General features: G+C 53.0%; 1 protein-coding gene across 1 annotated transcript; it reads right to left on the reverse strand.

The window, feature by feature from the left end:
- Positions 1-386: 386 nt before the first annotated feature.
- On the reverse strand, positions 387-19,493 carry GDF6 (growth differentiation factor 6). Its single transcript, XM_004275367.3, has 2 exons — positions 18,119-19,493; positions 387-3,446 (listed from the first exon to the last, which is right to left on the reverse strand). Exons 1-2 carry the CDS (start codon positions 18,936-18,938, stop codon positions 2,485-2,487), a joined length of 1,782 nt encoding a protein of 593 aa, XP_004275415.2. The 5' UTR covers positions 18,939-19,493; the 3' UTR covers positions 387-2,484.
- Positions 19,494-23,436: the final 3,943 nt, after the last annotated feature.

Genomic DNA, 23,436 nt, shown 5'->3' on the forward strand with positions numbered 1-23,436 from the left:
ACAACTTTTCTCAACATTAAAGAAACTAAGAAATAATCCAGTTCCTATTTGGGCTCTTGAGATGTTGGAATGAGTTACAGGCTTATAAACACTGTTCTAATAGTTGACAAGGATTTGGCTTTAATCTGGTGAATGAAAATTTCATGAAAAGAGAGTTATGGAAGAGTTGTGAGGAAAAACTCTAATGTTCTGAATGATGGATTTCAAAATAATCCTCAGTGCCTTTTCAGACATTCAGTCCCATACTGGACCAAAATACCACTGACGGTAGGTAATTCCTTGAGAAAATGATTTTTCTTAAATAGACCCATATAAACCAGGCTGATTTATTAAGGGGGAAAATGAATTTAATAATACAGTATTAGATTGAGTATCATCCAGGAAAAGTGTACTGTAAAAAATGTTTTGAATATTAATTGACCTCTGGTAACTTTCGTGTCGTAAATATTTGTATTATAGTGAGGTAGACAGTTAAAAAAAAAAACTCTCCATTAGACAGACTTAAAATTTTGTAATAATATTTAAGAAAATGATAACATTATGAAAGAATGAAATATCTGATGAATGCTTAACTTTGTACAACTCGAATATAAACTTTAAAAATATTAGAAATTATAACATTTGAGTGCATATAACGTTTTGTACATTAAGATGAATTGCATGCTGTCCATTTCCTCTTTGCACTTTCAGTCACCTTAAATAAACAAATATATACAGCCTTAACAGAACAACAGTGCATCCAAAGCAAATGTGCATTTTAAATTATTTCTCCTGGCCAAGTCTTTTTTTTCTTTCACTTAGCATTTTATATTAGCATTTATTATCAGTCTCACCCTTTCTTGGACAGTTTGTAGTTCTCTGAACCAAACAAGCAACAGGTTTAGATCAAGAGAGAGCAAAACCACTTAGGAAAAACAAAAACTTTTTGTAATGGTTGGTACAAGTTCCCTTGTTTAAACCATTTAATGGTCAAAGATGAGAAGGAAGCTAACTCTTCAAAGGGCCTACTTATGGACAATGTTTGAAAATAATACTGGTGCAGGCTGGGGGAAAGTTCATGTTTTTGGCAATCTGGGGATGGGTATTTAGCTTGTGCTCTGCTCTCTCCTGCTTCCGGAAGATGAATTCCATCCCTGCCTCCTTCCTCACCATCCGTCCCCGTTGTCTCCCACCTCAAGCTCAATGTAACACTTTGCTCTTTTCACAGTTTCTCATTACTAAGTTTTAAAAACATTGCCTAGCTGGTAATTACAATCTGAAACAATTCTTTTGGGGGAGCCCTGGGCTATTGCTGGCTGGTAATCTTTCAGGAATGTCAGAGAGAGGGGAGGGAACAAAGATTCTAAAGAACCTTTGGAGACAGGGGCTTGTGTCTCCTTTCATCCCTCTCCTCCCTGCTCCTGGCCTGTCCCTCTATCCCCATCCTTGGTGAGGGAGGGGGAACCACCTTCCCTCCTGACTTCACCCTCCCTTTTCTTGGGTCACTTTCCCATCCTCTGCCACTCTTAACTTAGTTCTACAGTTCCCCAGCCCTACCCATTTTTTGCTTAAATGGGAAATCACCTTCCCTTCAAAGGGGATGTCTGAATTTTGGCAAATTCTGTTCAAAGAAATCAACGAGAAACAGACTTGAGGAAGGGCTTTTCCACAGGTTACCTCCAGCCTGGGCTAAGGCACCTCTATGTCAGTCCCTCACAGGCAAGCCTTGTGGTTTCTCATTATCCTTTAGGGGGTTCCACTCGGACTCATTCTTGTCATTCCATCCATACCAGCTCCCTTTTCCCCCAGAAAAAGCAATAGTAATGGCAGTGACCTGAGCCCCCTGGAGTGAGATGCAGGTTGCCACTTCCCTATGCGGACAGAGGCCAGGGCAGAGCTGGGTATACGATCAAGCGGGAAAAGGCCCGCTTGGGCCCACCTCTTGCAAAGCTCTTCTAAAGGCAGGACCCCTCCTGGCTTTCCTATTTCTCTACCTTAACACTTTCTGTTGGGGGGAAGGGCGAGGGGACAAGGCACAGGCTACGACATGGCCAGAAAGACCCCACCTTCTTTACACAGGTAGCAAACAATCAGACCGAGATGTGGTCAAAGGTGATTCTTCCCCCCAGTTTCCCTTCTTAAACTATTAATTTTTCAATCCTTGGAGCAGTTGAGAACCAGGTATGCGTCTCCCCTGCCCTCACCTCCCATCAAAACCTGGGAGACACACAAGGAAATCCAAAGCCACAATAATAAAGACAAAAACTAAAGAAATCCTCCTTGGCTTGTTTTTCCAGGGTGGCCGGGCAAGGTGTGAAAATCCGTCGCTCCCTCTGGGCTGGCAGGTGGAAGGTTCTGGAAAGGCGGAACTCCCTGGTCTCCCACCCGGCTGAAAGCCCAGGCTGCTGCCCCACTCTCTGCCTCGTCCAAGGCTAGCTCCTCCTCCGCCCCTCTGCAGTCAGGCCTCCCCCGCGGTCCCGGGCCAAGGCGGCAGGGAAGGCGCCGCTACCTGCAGCCGCAGGACTCCACCACCATGTCCTCGTACTGCTTGTAGACCACGTTATTGCCCGCGTCGATGTACAGGATGCTGATGGGAGTCAGTTTGGTGGGCACGCAGCAGCTGGGTGGGGTAGAGCCGGGGTCCATGGAGTTCATCAGCGTCTGGATGATGGCGTGGTTGGTGGGCTCCAGGTGCGAGCGCAACGGGAAGTCGCACACGCCTTCGCAGTGGTAGGCCTCGTACTCCAGGGGTGCGATAATCCAGTCGTCCCAGCCCAGCTCCTTGAAGTTCACGTGCAGGGGCTTCTTGCTGCAGCGCAGCCTCGATTTCTTGCCGTGCCGCTTGCCGTGGCGGCTGGCGAAAGCTGTGCGTCGCCGCCGGCGGCCGGGCGAGGGCAGCCAAGACCCGGCGTCTGGGGTGCCCGACGGCGGCGGCCACGACCCCTCGGCGCCCGCGCCCGGGCCCGCAACCTCGGCCGAGCCCAGCTGCTCGCGCATCTCGGCGAACAGGTTCTTGCGCTGGGATCGGGTGAACACCACGAGCAGGGCGCGCTCCTGGGGGGTCCGCACCCTCCGGCCGAAGCCCAGACTCCGCAGGTCCGGGGGCGGTGGCTGCTGGAGCCCCAGCGCGCGCGCCTCGGCCTCGCCGGCTCCCTGCTCGCCCCACGCGACCCGCAGCTCCAAGCACAGCTGCTCCCGGGGTTGGTGGCGCAGGACCTGCCACACGTCGAAGACTGCCCAGCCGGGCCGGGGCGCCCCCTGCGGGTCCAGGGTCCGCGCGTCCAGCAGCAGGGGCGACAGGCAGGGGAAGAGCTGCACTTGGAGCGGCCCGGCCGGCGGCCCCCAGGGCGCTGCGGGCGCCTGGCGAAAGAGCCGCAGCTCCGCGCCCACCAGCTCTTCTTTGTCTGAGAGCGTGGACACATCAAACAAATACTTCTGTCTCCGGAGAGGAGTGTGCGAGAGATCGTCTGCGAGATAAAAAATAATTACAGTCAGTTTCACTTAAGAGGGAGATCAGCCCGGTGCTCCGCGGCCGCCCCTGGGAGGAAAAGGGCGGGGAGGGAAAGGGACAGGCCGGTAGAGGTCCAGCTCGGCCCGCCCGGGGCTGACCACCCCGCCTCCCCGCCCGGCGGTGCGCGGCAAAGAAGGGGAGGGCACCAGGGCGGCCCCCTCCTCCCCTTCAGCCCGGGACTCCCTGGGCGGAAGTCGGTGGCTGCTGGAGTGGCGGCCGCGGCGGCGGCCTCCCGGGTTTTCCCCCAGGAGCCTATGTAACCACTAATGTGCCCTTTGTGGTCGCTGCCCGGCCCGCATTCCCCCAGACCTCCTCTCGGCTGGCTCATTCTCATCATTCACGTCTCGGTTCAAATGTCACCTCCTCCGAAAGGCCATGCTCGACCACCCGGATCTAAAGTAGCCTCCCTCGGTCACTATCACGGGACCCTGCTTTATTATCTTCACGGCACTTAGCACTATCTACAATGACCTCGTTTATATTTGTCTCCTTAGCGGTCTGTCTTTCCCAGCATAAGCCCGCCCCTCTCCAACAGCCCATAGGAGCTAGGACCCTGTCCTGTCCATCTGGCTCACCGCAACGAATCCAGGCCTGCTCGACCCAGGATACACGCTGGTCAGTAAGCGGGAAACATCCAGAGCAGTCATTCTCAGTCTACCACCTAGAGAATTTTGAAATTACCAGCGCCAGGGTATGCTTCAGCCAACTGAACCAATATCTGAGGACAGGGCCTGGATATTGGACTTTTGTTGGGGTTTGTTAGCTTTGGTTTTTTTAAGCTCCAAGTTGACTTGAAGGTGCAGCCCTAGTTGAGACCCGCGGGTCTGGGAGAAGATGCCGCCCAGCAGGCAGTTTTGCTGGTGCGTTTAGGCCCAGGACAAAGTTGACACAATGAGGAGCTGCAATGTGATTTCTTTCTTTCTAAAATTCATCAGCCACTTAACAAACAAAAGAGCAGGGAGGCTTTCAGAAGTCTGCAGAGGGGCAAATGAACCAACACAAACACAAGGCATCTATCCATTGAGAAGATCCTGCAGCCAATGAGAAATAAATATATCAGTAAGGAGAAAACCACAGCCACACACACACACACACACACACACACACACACACACAGTGACATTCTCCCCTCCCCCACCCACCCAATCTGAAATCTTCTTGCTTTGCAACTAATCCTGAAGATACAATTTTTGGTTACCACTGAGAGAAAGAATGGGGACACATGGAGGGGGAACAATAACAGGCTTTAAATCCAAGGTGAATTCTTGGGGACCCAGGCAAAACTGGACTGGACTTCTTTTTTGACACATTTGTGCATGAAGCCAACCCCACTTCAGTGTGCAAGGCGGAAAGCTAACCAGATTTTCTTGGGCTGCCTTCTCATAAAATATTTACAACCCAGCAAATACAAAAATCCCCAAAGCCCCTAGCTTTCCCCAGAAGCTAGTAAAGTTTGGGTAGATTTCAATAGTAAAAGTGTCACCGGGTCCCAGGTCCGACCCTCACTGCCTGTCCAGATGTAGCCCCAGGGCACTGGATCTGGGCCTCAGCCACACCCAGTTCCCACTCTGGGCTGACCGCCGGGCGGCTGCCTCACTCTAACACACAAGTCCCGACCTGAGACGGAGCTGTGGGAAGGGTTAGAGAGGTGAAAAGGGAAAAGCTGCTGGAGGCGGTTGATTTATGGAAGCCAAGACCTTCAAACCGACCAGGGCACATTAAAATCAGTGGGAATTCAGCACACTTTCTTCTCCTCCTTTAAAGAAACCTGTGTCTGACAACATTCAACCACCACCCAGATCTCTGGACCTATTGCCTGAGGCTTCACTTTCCTGGCTCTCATATTTCTCTCCCCCCCAAAACTGAGGATGTGGTGAGAGGGAGAAACGTAAGGCACTTGCTGCACCAGCTAAATGTCGTGAGGGCTGACATATTTTTCATCCTTTATCTATGAGCACAGATCAGTTCTGCAAGGTAGGTACTCATATTGTTCCAATTTTACAGATAGGAAAACCAAGGCTTGGAGAAAATAATTACCAAAGTCTCACAACGAATAAATGGTGGTATTGGGACCCAAACCTAGGTCCGTTTAATTTCAGAGTTGGAGCATTTAGCCTGTAAGCCCCACTGCCTGTCCATTAGAGTCCAAGTCCTGGAGCTGAGGCAACCAGGAGTGACCACGGTACAAGGCATGGAGGATACAGTCCCAACTGTATTTTCAGGGCTTGCTAGGAATAAAACCTGGGCTCCTTTAGGAAATCATTTCCATCTCTGCTTATATAACTCTTGAGACAGTCTGTCACTGGTCGGAGAGCATTAGGCAGGTGTAAAGGATGATTTATTTATTTCTCTCTCATGCAACACGGAGAAATCAGCCTGCTTTTGTTTTCATTCTTTTTTTTAAAGTGTGGGCTAATAAATGGTCTGCACAGCTGAGTCACATTTCTCTAGTCCTCGAGAGTGGTCAAAACAAAGGAAAGCATCTGTAAAAAGAGGGCTCCACTGGTTCTGCAGCCTTGGGATTTCGCATGATTTTTCTAGCAAGATTAGCCTGCTCCTACTCTTTCCAGGGCTGGGGGGAAAAAGTGCAAATGAGGCTTCAGTCTGTATCCTGCTCTCTTTTCTTCCCATCCCGGCTCCATTCCACAGTTCGAGGGGTCTTACCTGCGTGGATGTGGACACCCTTGCCCACAGCTCCAAGCTTCCCAGGCTACAGGGGCACACATCAGCGATGTGACACACCCTTAGGAGGACAGACCCAAAGAAGAAGCTGCCCAGGCCCTGGAAGTGGGCTCAGGGCAATTTGAGCAAGAACTCTGTGGCTCAGGTACCAGACTAGAGCAGTAGCTCTCAAAGCCAGTGAACCTGCAGTGGTCCCTAAATCTGCATCGTCAGCATTACACAGGAACTTGTTAGACATGCAAATTCTCTTGAGCCCCAGAGGTTTGTAGCAGAGCCCAGAATTTGCACTTCTCCTCAGTTCCCAGGAGATGTTGATTCTGCTGGTTGGGGACCCCGCTATAAGAACCACGAATCTAGATAAGCACATTTCATTGACTCTTCAGATTCCCCACTAAGTGGGGAGGGCACCATGGGAGGTGAGAACAAAACAGGGCCCTAGGGCCCCAAAGCACTGGGCCCAAGACAGGATCTAAGGCAATGCTCACCAGAACCAAGTCCCTATTGCTCCCTGTTCCTTCCAGCCCCTCACAGCCACGTCCACATTTTTTCACTCTTTCAGCCACACGTACTCTCTCTCACTGGGTCTCCAGAACCTCTAACGCATGAGTGCGGCTGCTCTGCTCTGTGCAGCTCCCCTACGGACCGCATTCTCCACCTGTCTGGACCTGCTCTGGAGGCATGCGTCACAGAAATAGCCCAGAGGAGGCATCCAACCTGGGGAGTGCACACACCGTCCACTGTGACCCTGCAGACACTCTGCCTGCTGACCTGGCATCACAAGGCCTGGCCCTGCCGCCATGGCCATCCGTGGGTACGAAGCCAGTTCTTCACACCTTCTCCCGCAAGCCTCCTCTCCCATTAAGTCCTGTATAGAGGAGAGCTGATGTCATCAAGTGACACTCTCTCCCATCCTCTTGCCTAGAAACAGGTAGTTTTCATTTCAGAATCTGTAGGTGGCGCCTTCTTGCATCCTGGAAGGTCAATCTTATGCTTCAGGCCTTGAAATTGATCAGTAATAAATCATGAGAGCTATCTTTTTTTGCTTTTTATCTGTATCAACCTGGTCTGTTACAGCTTGGCTGACACCCAGGTTAATTCAGGGTTTGCTGAGTATTAGACAGAGCGACCCCTCAAGTTTTAATCGCTGGATATGTGCTTATCAGCTTGCTCTGGTGGGTGGGCAGAGGAAGGAGGGACGGAGAGAAGAGAACAAACCACCTTCATATTTGAAGAAAATTCTTCATAAATAGGTCAGCCTTTTTTGAGTTAAGGGCAAGTCGGTTGAAGGTTAGGAGCACCTCAAACATATACATTTGGTGTGGAATTGATTAAAAAATAAAATAAAAATTTAAAAGGAAAGCAAATAAGGGAACGAGAACGAATCACTTCAACGTAGGGACTATCACGCCCACTTTAAATGAGGAAACTGGCTTAGAAAGCTACGTGGCTGGAGGAAGCTAAGAAGCAAACACCAGATCGTAAAGAAAAGGATGCCCGCGGCGCCTAAGTCCGGACACCCCAGGAACCGCGCCCCGGGAAGGCGGCGTAAGGGTGACGGTTGCTCAGCGGCAGGACCCGAGCCTCGCCGCCCACACGCGCTCCTCCAGCTGGGGGCGGCTCCCCCGCGCCCCCCTGCAGATGGCTTCCGAAAACCCGAATCGTCCTTCGGTTTGGGGCGGAAAGGCCGCGCACTGCATGTTCCCCAAGACGTCTTGAGATACGTACGCAGCTTGAGGTCCCTCTTGAGAGTCCTGGTTGAACTGTGTGTCACTCGCTGGCCCCGAGGGCTCCCCCGAGCTCCGGCTCCCCCGAGCTCCAGCTCGCCCAACCCCCAAGGCCCTTCGCGCCCAGACCCTGGGCTCCCCAATGCTGCTAAGCGCGTGTTCCGCTCGCGTCCTCTGAATTCGCCGTGACCTGAGCGGCCACTCGTGGGCGCCTGGCCGGGCCCCACACGCCTCCACCCGCCGCCCCACCACGCGTCCCGCCGCACGTCCTCCGAAGGCACATCCTCCAGCGAAGGGCTGCGGCTCAGAAAGCCGAGATGAAACGTGGCTCTCCCACCCCTACTCCCCTAGGTGGGAATGGAGGAGGGGCGTATAATCACCCGTCTTCGCAAAGGAAACTCCAGATGTCTGCAGCTCAGCCTTTCCCCCATCCTCAAAAGCATCCCTGAATGCTTCTGGGCGTGCTTTTGTGCTGGGGGTTGGGTGGCCTCCGTCCGCGAATCCTCACCGAGAGTGTCCGAGGCCCGTCGTACTGTTACACTCTTTTATAGGTGACTGTTACACTCTTATAGCGGGCTCCAAGAGGCGTCTTCACTTGCCCAATGACTTGCAGCTTGGCAGGGACACTATTTGAAGGTCTTTATTCCAACCGAGGCCCTCAGACCTGAGGCCACGCCCCTCTCACAGGGTTCTCCTTTGGCGGTGGAGCAAAGAGGGAGGGAGGACACCAGACACACGTCCATCACCAACGCCGTCGACACAAAGGGAGCTGGGTTCTGCCAGGAATTCTTTTTTCCTTTACTGGAAGTAAGAAGACCTCCGAGCGGGGAATTCATAGCTAGGTTTGGAGTCACTTCTTCTCAGGTCCCTCAGCCCTGAGGGTGCCCTGAGGTGCCACAAAGTCCACAAGTTGGAAATAGAGTCAGGTGTACTGGGTGAGTAAAAATGAGCCACCAGCCCTGTCTCCTCTGAGGTATGAAGGTCTCTGAGTAATTTGTGCTCCAACTATGACCCTCTTCTGGGACAGTGATCTTCTGGGCATCGCCCTGTACTCTTGTCCTGCGCCCTGCCTCCACTGAGATCTGAGTCTTGCAAACTGCTGAGCAACGCCCTGAGGTGCAGAATCAGGACCCCACCCACACAATTCACCCTTTCTGGGGTGTTTCTGCTGACATCCAGTATGCTCATCACAGCAAACACTGGGCTAAGTCCTTACTATGTGCTGGGCATGATCTAAATTCTAAACTTATAATAAGTCGTTTAAGCTTCAAAACGACCTATGGAAAAAAGAAAAGATATCATTATTATGTTACGGATCACAAAACTAAAACACAGAGAGCTCAAGGTAACTTGCCCAAGATAGAGGTAGATGGAGTAGTCTGGTTCCAGTATCTGTGCCACCACCCTGGACATCCCAGACCCTGATCTTTGTGTCTGGTAGAAACCCTGAGAAGGCTCCAGTTCTTTCATGCTGCCTATGAATTTGGGGAGGGCATCAATCCCTGATCTCCAAGTGTCAATCACTTCCTAATCAGCAGAATAGAAGGGATGCCAACAACTGGACTTTTGAAGTAGATTTCCAAGGAAACAATTTTCTCATCTGCAAAATGAGAATATAAGGCCAGCTCAAAGTCACTGAGGGAAGGGTGGCAAATGAGATAGAGTAGGAAAGACATCTGAAGATGTGTGCAAATGTTAGTTACTACCGACAACATGGAATGAGCATAGGAGTCCTGAGTGTGAGAGGCATAGATTTGAGTCCTGCCCTGTAACTTATTGGCTGGGTGGCCTTGGATGGACTGGGTCACATAATCTTTCCCAGCCTCATATATCTCATCTGGAAAATGGGAGAATGACCCCCACTTTGCAGAGTCATTGTAAAGATCAGAGTCGAGGTAACCAGAGCAGGCTGTCCATGACAGACAGAAGCGTCCAGTGAATGCAGCCAATATTACTGTAACTACCTACAGCCAGGTAGGGGGCCAGGTAGGGGGAAGATACACGTGTCCTCCTCTTGGCCTTCTTTGAGGAGATGCAATTCAGTTCTTTCCACAGGATCTGCAGAAGTGAGTGGAGGAAAGGTGCTGGGCAGAGGGGTTAAGAGAGAAGCAAGGGCTTCCAGCAAAGGGCCAGGCCCATAGGGGTTTCAGCTTCACCCCCATCAGCTTGCTCCTTCTCATTCCCCAGGCCTTATCCATTGCTCTGGCCCCTCCCACAATGCCAAGTCAACAAACGACCTCCAGCCAGAACCTCGTCAAGGACAGGGCCCTCCTTGCAGGGTCCCTCCTCTGGGGTTAGCCCATGTGTGAACCCCTTTGGCTCCGGGCAGCCGCAGCCCCGAGACGCCTGGTGGCTGATCTCCTTGCCCCACCTGTCCTACTTCTCCACTGGCATCCTCATGGGCAGGAACTGTCCACGGAGCCATTGTAGGGTGCGGGTGTGTGTGTTCCCTATGTTTTTCAGCCTGCAGGGTGGAGGAGAGCAGGGCGGTAGCAGTGAATGACCCCTCGGGCTGCGGTGTCAGGGGCGGCGGCATCGCAGTCCCACAGAAGCCCCTCCCACCATACAGTCACCGCCCCGCTTCTTTCTAGGTCTCTTGGCTTCCCCAGTGTTTGCCCCAATAGCTTGTCCTGAATTTCCCAGCTTCTTTCCTCCTTTCAAAGACCAGAAAGGCCCGAGGGAAGTCCTCCACAGAGGACTTTTCCACCCACTTTCCAAAGCCTGGCGGATCCCTACCTTCCTCCCTGTCTCGAGCCTGGGCTTGCGAACCACACAGAATTCATCGAGTCTGGTGGCCTGCCTGGATCCCACAGAGAAACCTCAAAGTTCCCACAGCAAGTTCTGACTCAGCCAGCGGCAAACCAGTGAGGCTGGGAGGGGGAGAGAAGGGGAACCCCGATTTCCACCCGACTGGGAACAACTCCACGCTCCTAGGGAGCCGCAGCACAGCCTTCAGTAACGCAGCTCTCTGGCAGGAGAGGGGCCAGCCCTCGACTCTGAGCTCTGGGCGCTGGGCACCCCCAGCAGGAGTCCGAAGTCGCCTCCGAGAGACTCCTTTTTTCTTTCTAGGACGAAACAGATTCATTGACAAAGTAGTTTCCATGCACTTGGTGCGAACTCTCATGGCCTCTCAGGGGCTCAAGAGACAGAGACGCAAAGCCCAGATCAAGGACACTTCACCAGGCGACTCTTTTCACTGGCATCCCACCCTGGGCTCTCGACCACAGTGGCCCAAATCTTAATTTGACACCACTGCAGATGAAATCCAAATAGAAGCCGGTGACACCCCTCACGCTGGAGCCTCTCTCCCCACCTTTCCGCCGCAGCCAAGCAGCCTGTGCCTGGCGTCCGTGGTTGCGGCATCCCCGCAGGTTGCTGCCTTCTCTTGGAACCTCTGGAGCAGGGCCCGGACCTGGTTGATTTACCCAAGGTCGCCCTCCCTGCAATGTCGACCTGTAGGGTCACCTGGGAGTCCAGGGGAGCAACCCAGGCCCAGCGGGGAGGGTATCACAGCCCTGAAACCGCCCTTCGGGCTAGAACATGATCGCAGGCTTTTGACTTGAGAGCTTGGAGATGAAAAGTAGAAGAAAAGGTTCCCATTTTATGTTGTTTCCCCTCCCCGACCGGTTCTGAGGTTGCAGGTGGGGAGACGGGCTCAGACTGGCGTGTGGTCAGGATATTGGACCCTCGGTGTCAAGGGGTCCCGCGCAGGAGAAACCTCAGTGATGTGTTCTTTAAAGTGCTGGGCCGGACGCAGCTTCTGAGCAAGGGATCGCGGCAACTCAGCTCCACTGTGTTCACTTCGGGCTGACTCCCGAAACAACGTCCTAGCAAAATAAGATTCGTGGTGGTAGCTATGGGCCATAGTCTAGCATCGTTCAATTTCCCTCCCCACTGGGCGTGGGAGCGGCGGTCAGCTGGGAAGTGGGATCGGAACTGGACCAACTTGCCTGGAAGCCAGATTTGCAAAACAGGCGCACGGGTTCTCTTCGGTTCCTACGTTATTTAGGGGGTAAGGGGGACGGGTAAACCAGCCCTGACAGACCCCAAAGCCAACCCTCTGCTCTTGCTTTCCCCTCCGCTCCAGCAGCCAGACCCGCGCCAGCCGGGGCCAGAGGCCCGCCCTTCTTCTCCACTGCAAGCCCACTATAGGGTCCCTAAACCCTGCCCCGCCCCCAGGCGCCCGGGCCGCTCGCTGCGCAGCGCGCGCCTCTCTGCTAACGCTGGTCAGCGCCGCCCGCCCACTCCCAGCGCACCCAACCCTCGGCCCCCAGCAGCGTTAATGGACTGTCCTGGAGGGCAAGGAACAGCAACCCATTAGGCCGACGAGGACCTATTTAATTCCTGTAAACAGGAGACACCATTTAACCGACATTGAGCTTAAAAATAAACAGCCAGGCTTTAAGGGCGGGGGATGGGGGCTTGAGGGAGGTAGTAGATGCCAAGCAAGGAAGTGGCGCTGCGGATCCACATTCCTGTTTGCCACACCTCGCGGCCTCGGTTCGGAGCCCTTCCCGGGTCCAGAGAGCATCGCTTGACCAGGGTTATTCCCTACCCTAAGAGTTATCGAACTACTGTCCTTCACTTTACTCAAAAGTCCCCAGGGATTATTGTGAATTTGCTCTGGGTCGTTTGATGCAAGCAGAAGTCCCGGCAGGAAACGAAAGTTTTCGTTCTGCCCTATTTCTATCAAACCATCTTTCCCCCACCTCTCTGTTCAGTTCCCTTCTCCCTCTCCCCACGCCGCCCCAGGAAGACGTCAGCAATTTCAAGGAGGTGAGCCGCCAGAACCCCGAGAACTCCAGCTGGGAAAAAGCGAGTTGCACTAGGGCCTCCATCAATGCAACGCTCTGCGTTCCCCGCGGGTCCAGGCGACACGCATCCCCTCTGGTCGTAAGGGGGAGGTTTCAGGTCTTGATTCAGTTTGCGCGGGAAGGGATTCCCAAGGCCTGTCGTGGGTTGTGGCTTAGGTAATTTTTTTTTTTTTTTAATGTGCAGAAACGACAAGGATGTTTGAGCACGTTTTTCGATCCCCTCCCCCACCAGCAACTCTACCGCGCAAACTCCCAGAGCTCGAGAGCCTCCCGCGCCAGGAAAAAGCTCAGTGTCCTTCTCAGATTAGTCTCCCCTGCCAAGGAAGCCCGCCCCAGAATTCCGGCGCTTCTTGCACTCTCGCTGCAGAAGACACTAGGTGCTAAGGCAGCCTTTGTAAGGCAACCCTTAAGGCCTTAGGGGTGGGAGTGACATTAACTGCTATTTAACAACAAGCCAATGGCTAAGGGTTTGGTTTGTGGCCTGAAAAATGTTTTAATCATTCCAACCAGAAGAGCAGAACAAACTTCTGGTTTAAGGCTTCCTTCCCTTACCCCGGGATTCTTATAGGACCTGCCAGTTCACCAGGTTTCAGCAGGATCCTGAACCTGGACGGCGACGCAAACCCCGCGCGGTGCTCACACCGGCGCGTCCTCACACGCACGTACTTAAAAGCTCAGCAATCCTTTCCCAAGGCTGTTCCCTCTTTCCGGGGAAATAAAGCCTAGATTGGAAACTTCTGCCGGCTTCCTCACTTGGCCGTCTGGTCTGCATTAGTGTTTTTATAAGGGACTCAAACAAATCGAATACAAGGTCACCAAATAATTAACAGTTGTGAATTCCCTCCGTCCCCATTAAAATGCTTCCCTGCTTATATTTCATTTTCCGTTTGCCAACGAGGGTCCGGGCAAAAGCACCACTGCGTTGATTGCACTACTCTGCGGCCCAGGTCCACCCAGAAACACGCTGTTTTGCATAAACATGCCACACCAGACGAACTTCAATCAGGAAGGAACTATGCCGCTCTTAGAATGTCCTCCCCGTTAGCTGTCCTGCCCTGCCCCCTTGGCAATCGCGACCCAGAAGGTAAACCTAGAAGCCAACAAACAATCCGCGGCAAACTCTCCCGAGGTTCATTTCTAGGGTGTCAAATTCCTCAAGGATGTTCCGATCTCGTTTGGGTTTGTGTGTGTGTGTGTGTGTGTGTGTGTGTGTGTGTGTGTGTGTTTTGGTGTTTTTGTTTTTTTGTTTTTTATCTGTTCCCTGCTGCCTCCTTTCTGAGAGTGCTATTGTAACAATAACAACAAATATTTAAAGAGAATTCTTATTTCAAAATCATCTGGAAACCTAACTCACAGCAATATTCTTAGATTCATTTTGGTTTCTTCATCCTTAAGAGGCTTTTTTGTTCTCCCTTGTTGGAATAACGTGGCGCTTCTCACTACATAAACTAAAGTCCAAGTTTTGCTTCTCTCTCCCTCCCCCTCTATCTTACAGCCATGTTGAATTCATAGGAGTTCTCATTGTCTGCCTTTCCAGGGCCCCAGGGTTAGAGATCCAAGCCTCCTGTACTCGTGGTCTTGTAATGAGTTCTATCAGGTGCTAACTGTAATTTCTCTATATCCAACCTGGTCCATCCTGATCCTATGACTGCACCGACACAAACATTCACACACTTTCTCATCTTTATGGATCCAAAATCATCTTGAAAGCACAATATGGAGGCATTTTTAAAGGTCAAGGATAAGGTAGTTTGTGCGTTTTACAGGGAGTACAAAGAAGAAGCAAGGCACAGCACAGTTTTAGACCCCTGAATCCAAAGTCTCACTCCAACTCCTAACTGGGTCTTAAGAGATCACAGAGGAATATTAGACGGGGTGAGAAATCTGTCAACTTCTTCCATTTCTGCGTCTTGCCACCATCCTTTAGAAACCTCCTCACCCTCACCCTACCCATGTAGTGCCATAGGTAAATATGCAGGGGCTAGAACTGGATATGTGCTTCAGCTCTCACTAGCTGTGTGACCTTGAACAATTTGCTTAACCTCTCTGTCTTCCTTAATTGACCTGTAAAACAGGGACTGTAGCACTTTCTTCCCGGTGGTTGGGGGGTGTTGTTAAAATTAAATGTAATAATTCATGTAACAAATGTTAGCCCAGTACTTGGTACACAGTAAGTGCTCAACATGTCAATATATCTTAGTTATTATGATTACCCCTAGTTGTTTGGAGAGCGAACCGAAAGGGGGGACACTTTTTTTCTTTTAAACTTGCAATAAGGTGTCCTCTTCATGGGGCTTGGGAGAAGGAGGCACGGGCTGAGGCATTACAGAACACGCAGTCTTTATAGACCTAAAGCGCTCTTCATTCATTCACAATGGACAGAGTTTACCCCGCTCTCCCTCTCTTAAACGCAAGCTGTAGGTGTCATTTCTAGGGTTCCGGGGTCCCCGGGTGAGGAAGGCTTTTTACAAATACTGTACTGTACGTAAGTAGTTCATGCCTCACGAGAGGATTTCAGGACTCCTTCCGTTTTCTTTGCTCCTCCCCCTGAGGGACCCCTGCTTCTCGAAGCCAAGCCTGCCACACTCGACGGCGATTTAAACATCCCCGAGGCAAGGCGCCAAGTTAACGCGGCTGGCCCAGCTCTCAGCTGGCCGCCGCTCTTACCTCCTTGTCCTGCCTTCCACGGCTGGGGGAGGGGATGCTGGAAGGTCTGGCGCGGTTTAAGAGTCCCCACGTGAGAGGGGCGGAAGTCCTCGCCAGGAGTCGGGATGCGCGGCTGGCGGGTCCCTTCCATCACGGGAGACTAGACAGCATTTGATGTGTTATGACATGAACCCTCAATTAGATCGCTGAGTTGAAACACTCCAATCAGGGGCCCGATGCTAAGCAAGCCCCGGAAGGTCCAGCCCGAGGTCACCGCCGGTGACACATCAAATCAAAATCAGTGAGAGAGAAAGTGAGGCTTTCCCTTTATCAAGCTTGTGCTGTGGCCCGCAACATACCCCCTCCTCTGCGCGCGCCCTCCAGCCCGCGGCTTCGCACTCCTTCGCCCCAGCGCGGCGTGCTACCAGCCGCACAGCCTTCGCGGTCAACTAACTACCTTTCTTCGCGTTTTCTGGGAACCGGAGGGCGTGGAGGAGACCGCGCCTTTGAAGCTGCGGTCCAGGTGGTCACGCCGCGCCTCCTCCGGCGGGGGACCGCGTTCGGGAGTGGAAGCCGGACGTCTGGATCTCGGTTCGGCTAGCCTAGAGAGCTTGGCTCGGGAACTGAGGGCCCACCCCCCCAACCTGGGCGCGCAGCCAGTCCCCTCCCTACCTCCGGCGCCCCGGGGGCGCCCAGCGCGGTGCCCGCGGACAGGCTGCTGCAGCGCGAGCCAGGGTGAAGCGAGCCAGCCTCTGCGCCGGACCTGGAGCCCCCAGAGACCTCCCACACTTGCCCCAACGCCGCAGGCTTCGGTAGACGCCTCCCAGCCGCCCGCAGGGTCCCTTGGTCCCGTGCCAAACTCACAGGGCGCAGCTTACGAGTTAGGGGGTGTCCGCTTGGGGGAGGGGCGGAGGTTCTGGCCACTTCCCGTGGGGAGAAGAAAATGCGCGCCCAACCGCCCGCCACCCTGGGCCTGCGGGATTTCTTCCCTTGGGGAAAGGCCTCCAGAGTACTTTTCTCTGTGCTTCCTTACTCTCTCGACTAGGCAAGTCTAGGGTAGCCTTCGATTATGGTATTAGAGAAGGCGAACGATAAACAGAAGATTTGGAGGGAGAGAAACAACAGAGGCAGGGAAAGGGGTGGAGGTGGGGAGAAGGCGAGCTGCGCTGGCAGCGGGGCGGCCGGGGCCCCAGGTGCAGCGGTACGAAGAAGCCACTTGTATTTGCCAGGGTGACTTTAGCAGTTGTAAAATCACCATAAAATACCTGGCGTTAATTTGCCGCCCAGACTTTTCAGCAGCTCGTGAACCTCGCTGACCTCGGGCTGCAGCCGCGAACCGAGCGTGGGCAAGACCCATGCCCGCAAGGAAGGCGGCTGCAAGGGAGGGGGCTCGGGGTCTGAAGCCTGGGAAGAGCCCGAGGCTCGGGGCCGTTAGCCTGCTCCGTAAAGCTTCGAGGGCGTGCAAGTGCCCCCAAGGCAGTCGGGGCAGAGCAGCCCTCCCAGTCCGAACCCCCGTGCTCGCCGGTTCCTGGGCGACCCCCCCCCCCTTTCACTGACCTGGGAGTGGGAGGCAGGGAAGGCGTCCGAGTCGAGGAGCTAAGTCCGGGCAGGGTGGCGGAGTGGATAGATGCCCAAATCTCTTTTATCTCCTCCGTCCTTTCTTCTCGTCCCCTACCTCCCGTTTGCCCTTCCTTTGCTTTTTCTCCCTTCCTTACTGCCTCCTTCTACGGTATTGTCTCTTCTCTTTAGGAACTGAGTTCCCGGCGCCTGCAGCGCGAGGTTCTCTCCAAGGCTGCAGACCAACGCAGGTGGCAAGGAGGGGGCGCAGGGGTTTCCGCAGACTCCCACACATGCACCCGCGCCCACAGAGGGGACCAAAGACGGGGCCCCCGGTAGAAGCGCAGAGACAGGAGAGTTGCCTGGCTCAGAAAGGTGAACGAGCACACCCAGGCACCCGTGTGAGCTAAGTACCAACAAACCCCCAAATTCAGCTCACTTGCCCCTGCCCTCGGCCCGCCCTGCCAGTTGCTGCCGCTGCCTCTGCAGAAATGACTCTGTTGAGGCCCCGGAGTGGCCGAGAGCGCGCTGCAGGAGCAAAAAAAAAAAAGCCCGAGGGCGCGGGGTTCCTACGCGGCTGACCATCCCCACGTCCAGCGCGGGGACGAGCCGGGTACCCGGGCAGCGGCTGGGCCAGGGCACTGCCAGACGCCAATCGCGGACTTGCTTCTTCGACCGTGGAAGTCTCTTCTGCCGGCTTTTCCCGGAGCGGATGGGGAGCTCGGGGCTTTCCAGCGCTCACTCAGGCCCCTGAGCCGCTCGGTCCCCCACGGCAGCCCGGCCTTGGACCGCGCACCCGGTACAACCAGTGACCCCTTGCCACGGGTTCCCAGTCCCCGTCGCGACCCCTCTCCAGCCCCGGTCATTTGCCCGCCACCTCCCGCCCTCCACGCTTCCTCCACCAGCCACCAGACGTGCAGCCGCCACGCTCCTTTCTGCAAAAGGCAAGAGGAAGAAGGAAGGAAGGGAGAGAGAAAGGAAGGAAGGGAAAGAAGAAAGCGAGGCAGGGAGGATTGCATACTGGAATAAAATCTGCAGCCGCATTCGGAAACTTACTCAGGCTTGAGAAAAACTGTTTAAGAAAAGAAAGGGGGAGGTATCCAGAACGAGAAGGGAATTCACAAATGCAGCCTCCTGCCAGAGCCGGAGCTGTGCCCTGGCTGCGGAGCTCCAGGGAGAAAGGAGTCGGGCGTCTTGCCACTTACCTAGTCCCCTGTCTACAAAGCTAGTGATCGTATTAGCCGACTTGGAAGACTGGAAAAAGCTGGCATTGATGCCCAACTTCTCGGCAATGGAGTAAGTCCTGTAGATTGACAGCATGTACTCGTGGGGCACCACGCGCGGGCCCCTGCCCGGAGGCTCCTGAGCCTCGGGCTGCTGTGGCGGCCGCCGCCGGGGCTCCTCCTGCGGCCTCGGCTGTGGCTCCTGCCGCCCCAGGGGCGCCCGAGCCGTGGCACTCTCTCGCGACGCCCGCGGCATCTTCCCTTCCTTGCGGCTTCGCATTCCCTTGGCGGAGCCCAGCTGGGTGGAAGACGAGGAGGATGAGATGGAAGCTTGCTGGAAACCGGGCAAATCCCACAGGAAACTGATGAGGAAGACGGCCGAGAGCAGGACCCTGGGGGTATCCATGGCGAGCGGGTCCCCGAGAGGCGGCGGCGCGGGTCGCGAGGGGCGCGGAGCGGCTGGACAGCGGCCGGGGCCCGGCTCCTCGGGCGGACTCGGAGTGCGAGGAGCCGGGTCCCAGCCACACAAACCCCGGCCCTGCCACGCCCCCTCCCGCCCCTCGCCGGGAGGGGAGGGAGGAGAGGGGAGGGAGGGGAGGGGAGCCGAGGGTGGGAGGAGAGGCCGGGTGGTGCGGGCAGGAGGTGTGGGGGAGAGGGGCCGCTGTGGGCCGGGGTGGCAGGGGGACGCAGCGCCCCCGCGGGACGCACGCGGGGTTGCCAGGCGGTGCGCGCAGAGCGGGCCAGGAGCGCCGGGCAGGGGTAGGCGGGCGAGGCCGCCCGGCAGCGAGGAAGCCAGGGGCATCCGCAGCGCCAGAGGCCCCCTAGCACTGTTCGAAGCTCGGTCCCTCCGTAGCGCTCCGCAGGCTCTCGGTCTTCCCCAGCCTCCTCCACTTTGCTGGGAGCGTGCGGCCCCGGAGGAGGGAAGCGGCGGCGGCGCCCCCCAGGGACAGCTCGGAACAGGCGCCTCAGCAGCCGACTGCGCGCCGGCTCCGGGCGGTGGTACCTTCCTTCCTCGGCCCCAACCTCCAGGCCAGTCGATCGCTCCCCTCAAGGGCCAGCCCAGGGCCAGGGAAGCCTCGCCGCGCGCCAGGCGTAGGGCCCTGCCCAGAAGAGCCCCATTCTCTCGGTGGGGTACCGCTCTCCACAAAGACAGGGCGTCTGTTCCCGACCCTCGAGGTCAGGCAAAGGCCACGAGTCTTTAGAGTCTGGATGGATGCTAAAAGCTGCTGCGCTCTCCTGAAGGCCCCAGCCTCTCTTCTCGCAGTCCCCAACCTCTTCTGACGCTGGATTTAGCCGATTCTTTTCTCCTCCATCTGTTCCCCGGATGCTCTTCCCTCTCGCGGCCTGGCCCCCGCCTCCACGGCATCCCCATTTTCCCTCTCTTCTTTCCCTCCCGCCTTCAATACTTCCTCCTTCCCCAAGTTCCTTCTGCATTCCAATCCCTCTTTCCCCAGCCTGCTTTTCTTCTCACACTGCCCTCCCATCTCTCTCGGCCTTCCCACCCTCTCCCTCCCCGGACTCCCCCCTCCCCTTTCAGTGGACCCCTCCCTTTGCAGCTCTCCCCCAATCTGTTTCTCTTCAGCCCAGCCTCGCCCCATCACGAGTTTCCTTTATCTGTCCCCAGATTCTCCGTGCCTGTCTTCCCCGCCTTCTGCCTCACTCATTCCCCGGCCTGAAGGCTGGAAGACGAGACGGAGGGCTGCTTCTCTACCGCCATGCTCCTTGCCCTAACGCTGTGGACGTCGAGTTTCCCCTTGCATTTATTGGGTGCTCAGCCACCAACCGTAAAAAGATCTCCTCGAATCACCCCCAGCCCTTCTGTGATGTTGGCCTTCCTATTTTCACTTTCACAGATTTAAACAAAGTCTGAGAGGGGATAAATGACTTTTCCAAGGACACTCAGCCAGGAGGATGTGCAGCCAGAAACAGACCCTAGGGCTCAGACTCCAGACCCAGTGCTCTTCCCTCTCCAGCAAAGAGGAATCATCTCTGAGCCAATATCCCTATTTTATTGCTTTTGCTTTTCTTTATGATTTTATGTGCTCTCAGGTGATTTCCTTCCCCACACTGCTTTGTGTGTGTGTGTGTGTGTTCCCAGTCTCCATACTCTCCACCCTCTCACTTTCTTCCCCCTTCCCCCTTTTGTTATTTCATTCCTTCTGCAGAGACCAGTCACCTGACTGCAGGAAGAGGCAGTTTTGCTTCCTTGCTCCCTTCATTCCAGAACTTCCTTAAGGTCTTGGCACTGGCCTCCCCCAGGTAATGTCAAACACCCAAGAGACCTTGTTTCCTTTAATCTTCAAAACAACCTTATGAGATAAGGATTGGATTATCCCCATTTTACAGATAGGGAAACTGAGGCCCAAGCTCACACAGCTGCAGAGTCTGAGCTCTTAACCGGTGGGCTATTGAGCCAGCTTCTCTCCTCCATGGGTGTCCCTTCTGGCCTTATCCCATGGTTTCACGATTGTCAAGTTCTGAGACTTTAGACTCAAAGCTGCTTTACCATAACCTTTTCTTCCTCTCTCTGTGCTTTAAAATAGTTTGCTTTTTACTAACTTAATGACATAAAAGGAAACGGAACTGAACAAAAAGATTGTTTTTCAGATTTTTGCCACTACAAGAGACCAACATGTGTTTGCCTTTATGGGTCCCCTTTCAATCTGTCTCTGTCTTTGACGCTATGTCGTACCCTCCCCTTGTCACTTAACATTATGTCCAAAGCATGTCTGCTCGTCCTTCTTTTCATTTTTTGGTTTGGTTTTGTATTACTGCCAAGGCTGTTTTCTTAGACAGCTCTCCTCTGTGCCCTTCTGCCCCCTCTGCAGGTCTTCCACTGCCAAACCACAAACTCGAAACCCCTCTTTTCTCACTTGAAGAAGCAACATTTCCCCTTCCGCCTACCTGTCACCCCTAGGAGGCACATGGTCTGCTCTGGCCTGGCCTGCAAGCTCTGTACGTCTGCTTTTCAGGTGTCATCCAGGAGAGGCTTCCTCCTTGGGGTCTGTCTCCATCCCTTCCCTTGGGGACACGAACCCTTGTGGTTTGTGTTATCAGTATTTTAATTTCTATCAGTATGGAGTCTAGTTAATGGTGATTCACGGTTTCAGAGCCCCCAGCCAATAAGAAGGCTTCCTGCCTGCAACTGCAGTCCTGTATGTTCTCTCTTCTTTTGGCCCACAGCAATTATTATCTGCCACAAGTTATCAGTAAACAGGAAACAAAGTAATGAGCCTATTTGCTGTGGCTTAGGAGCACTTAGCACACTGGATGGAGTCATGGGTAAGAGTAAATGACACTAGGACAGGAACCACAGAGGATGTGGTCTGTCCTCCCGCCGTCAGGATTCCCCTGGGGCAGATATTCTCCTCCTTCATTGCTACCAGGCTCAAGTCCAAGCAAGGAAGGTGCTGGCTCTCCTTTGCCTGAAAGCGCTGCAGTCTTCATGTCACAGGTGAGCAGATGCACAAACTCGGTGGACGGGGCCTAAGGTCGCAAGCCAGTCAGGAATCTATTCACATCCAGGAGGCAAGTCTTTCTAACACTTAATCCAATGCTTTCCCTGTACTAAAAAGCATTTCATATTTCAAATATTATGACAATGATCCCCAGTCACGTATAAAGCCATACCTCTTCCTCATAGATATGCCTCAAATAGGAATCCACCCCAATGTTAACAAGGACACACCAAAGCCTTTGCTCTGTGGGTATGTGTGTTGTAAAAACAAAGATACGAGAGCAAACTACGAGTCAAAATCTTCCTTTAGACCTTCTCAGACTGTTTTGAGAATTTGAAATAATGCTATAGAAATTTTCAGTCCAGTCTTAGATTCTCTTGGAATTTCTTCAGCTGTTTCATCTATGAAGAATATCAAAAAGGGTGAAAAGTTCTTGAGCTGAAATGAGAAGGTCTGGTGTAGGCACCTTTATCAACTTAACTGGCATTCTTTTCATGGTTAGATTTTTTTTCCCCCCAAATAGAAGGAAATACAGACAACTGTGCAGTATGGTGTGTCCTGCCCTCCTGTGGACGCTGAGGGAATTACCCTTGGAGAACCAAAACAGGGCTGGACGCGGGAAAGTTTTCAGGGGCTTGCGAGATGAGCAAGGAATAGTGACACCTATATTAACATTAGTTTGAGAAATGAGAGAGTCATATATAAGGTGTGTGTAGCATTTGGCCACAAAACTTCCATAAAGAGAGCTCTACCTGCCCAGAGATACAGGACCAAAAGCAAACAGAATTGCCCTTGCTCTCTGAAATCTGTGCTGATGTTGTCTTCAAAGCATTATTTCATACTAACCCAGGGAGAGAAGTTTCTCTTAGATAAATAAAAGAGTTTATCTCAGGGTGGGGAAGGGATGGAGTGGGAGTTTGGGGTTAGCAGATACAAACTAGGGATACATATATAGAATGGATAAACAACAAGGTCCTACTGTATAGCACAGGGAACTATTTTCAATATCCTGTGATAAACCATAATGGAAAAGAATATAAAAAAGAATGTATATATGTGTATAACTGAATCACTTTGCTGAACCACATAAATTAACACAACATTGTAAATCAACTATACTTCAATTAAAATAAATAAATAAATAATAATTTAACTTTTAGTATGATGTAACCATTCTGTAAAGTCTCTGGAAATATCCTAGGAAGGTAGTCTAACACCTGAGATTTGCACAAATGAAATCATTTCTTTAGTTTGCAGTACTGTTTTCATAAGGTCCCAGTTAAAACAAAAATGTTCTTGGATATGACCCCTATTCATACTTTACTACCACTATTATACTATTCCGAATAAATTGACAAACTGATAACCTGAGAACATTAACTAGTTGACACCTATATGGTCCAAGAGAAATGAGACTTAAGACTGGCAGGTTTTGATTAAAAGAAGGCTAAGGACAAAAAGGAGTAGAGCAGTGGGTTTAAAAGTCTGTTTCTTTGAGCTTCTAGAACTTTCGGCAAGAGGAATGAGGAGGAAACCTACCAGGTGAGGTTCCTGTGTCCCACACTTTCTCCAAGCTGAGCAGCCCTGCTCTATGTTTTTGACCTTTCCATACAACTTCATCTGCAAGAAAAAGTCCCTCATAAAAGAAAAAAACGCTTAGAGTACTGAGTAACCTTCCTCAAAAGGGGTCAAGGGTGAAAAACGAATGGAGTCCTGAGCGACAGGAAGAAAGGTGAGGACTGCTCTGGAGAGGCAGAGGAAGAGACAAAAAAAAAAAAAGGCTCTTAGAAAAGGGTGCACGTGAAGATAAAGCTGCTCTTTCACCACTTAGCCTGGGAGGTA

Source organism: Orcinus orca, chromosome 17 (assembly GCF_937001465.1).
Source record: "Orcinus orca chromosome 17, mOrcOrc1.1, whole genome shotgun sequence".
Classification (NCBI taxonomy): Eukaryota; Metazoa; Chordata; class Mammalia; order Artiodactyla; family Delphinidae; genus Orcinus; species Orcinus orca.

What these genes read in the sequence shown, in the direction of transcription:
- GDF6 (XM_004275367.3), bottom strand. Translation starts at nt 18,938, where the DNA reads ATGCCCCTGGCTTCCTCGCTGCCGGGCGGCCTCGCCCGCCTACCCCTG. An exon ending in CTTTGTAGACAGGGGACTAG is followed by an intron (nt 3,447 to 18,118) that starts GTAAGTGGCAAG and finishes TTTATCTCGCAG; the next exon opens with ACGATCTCTCGCACACTCCT.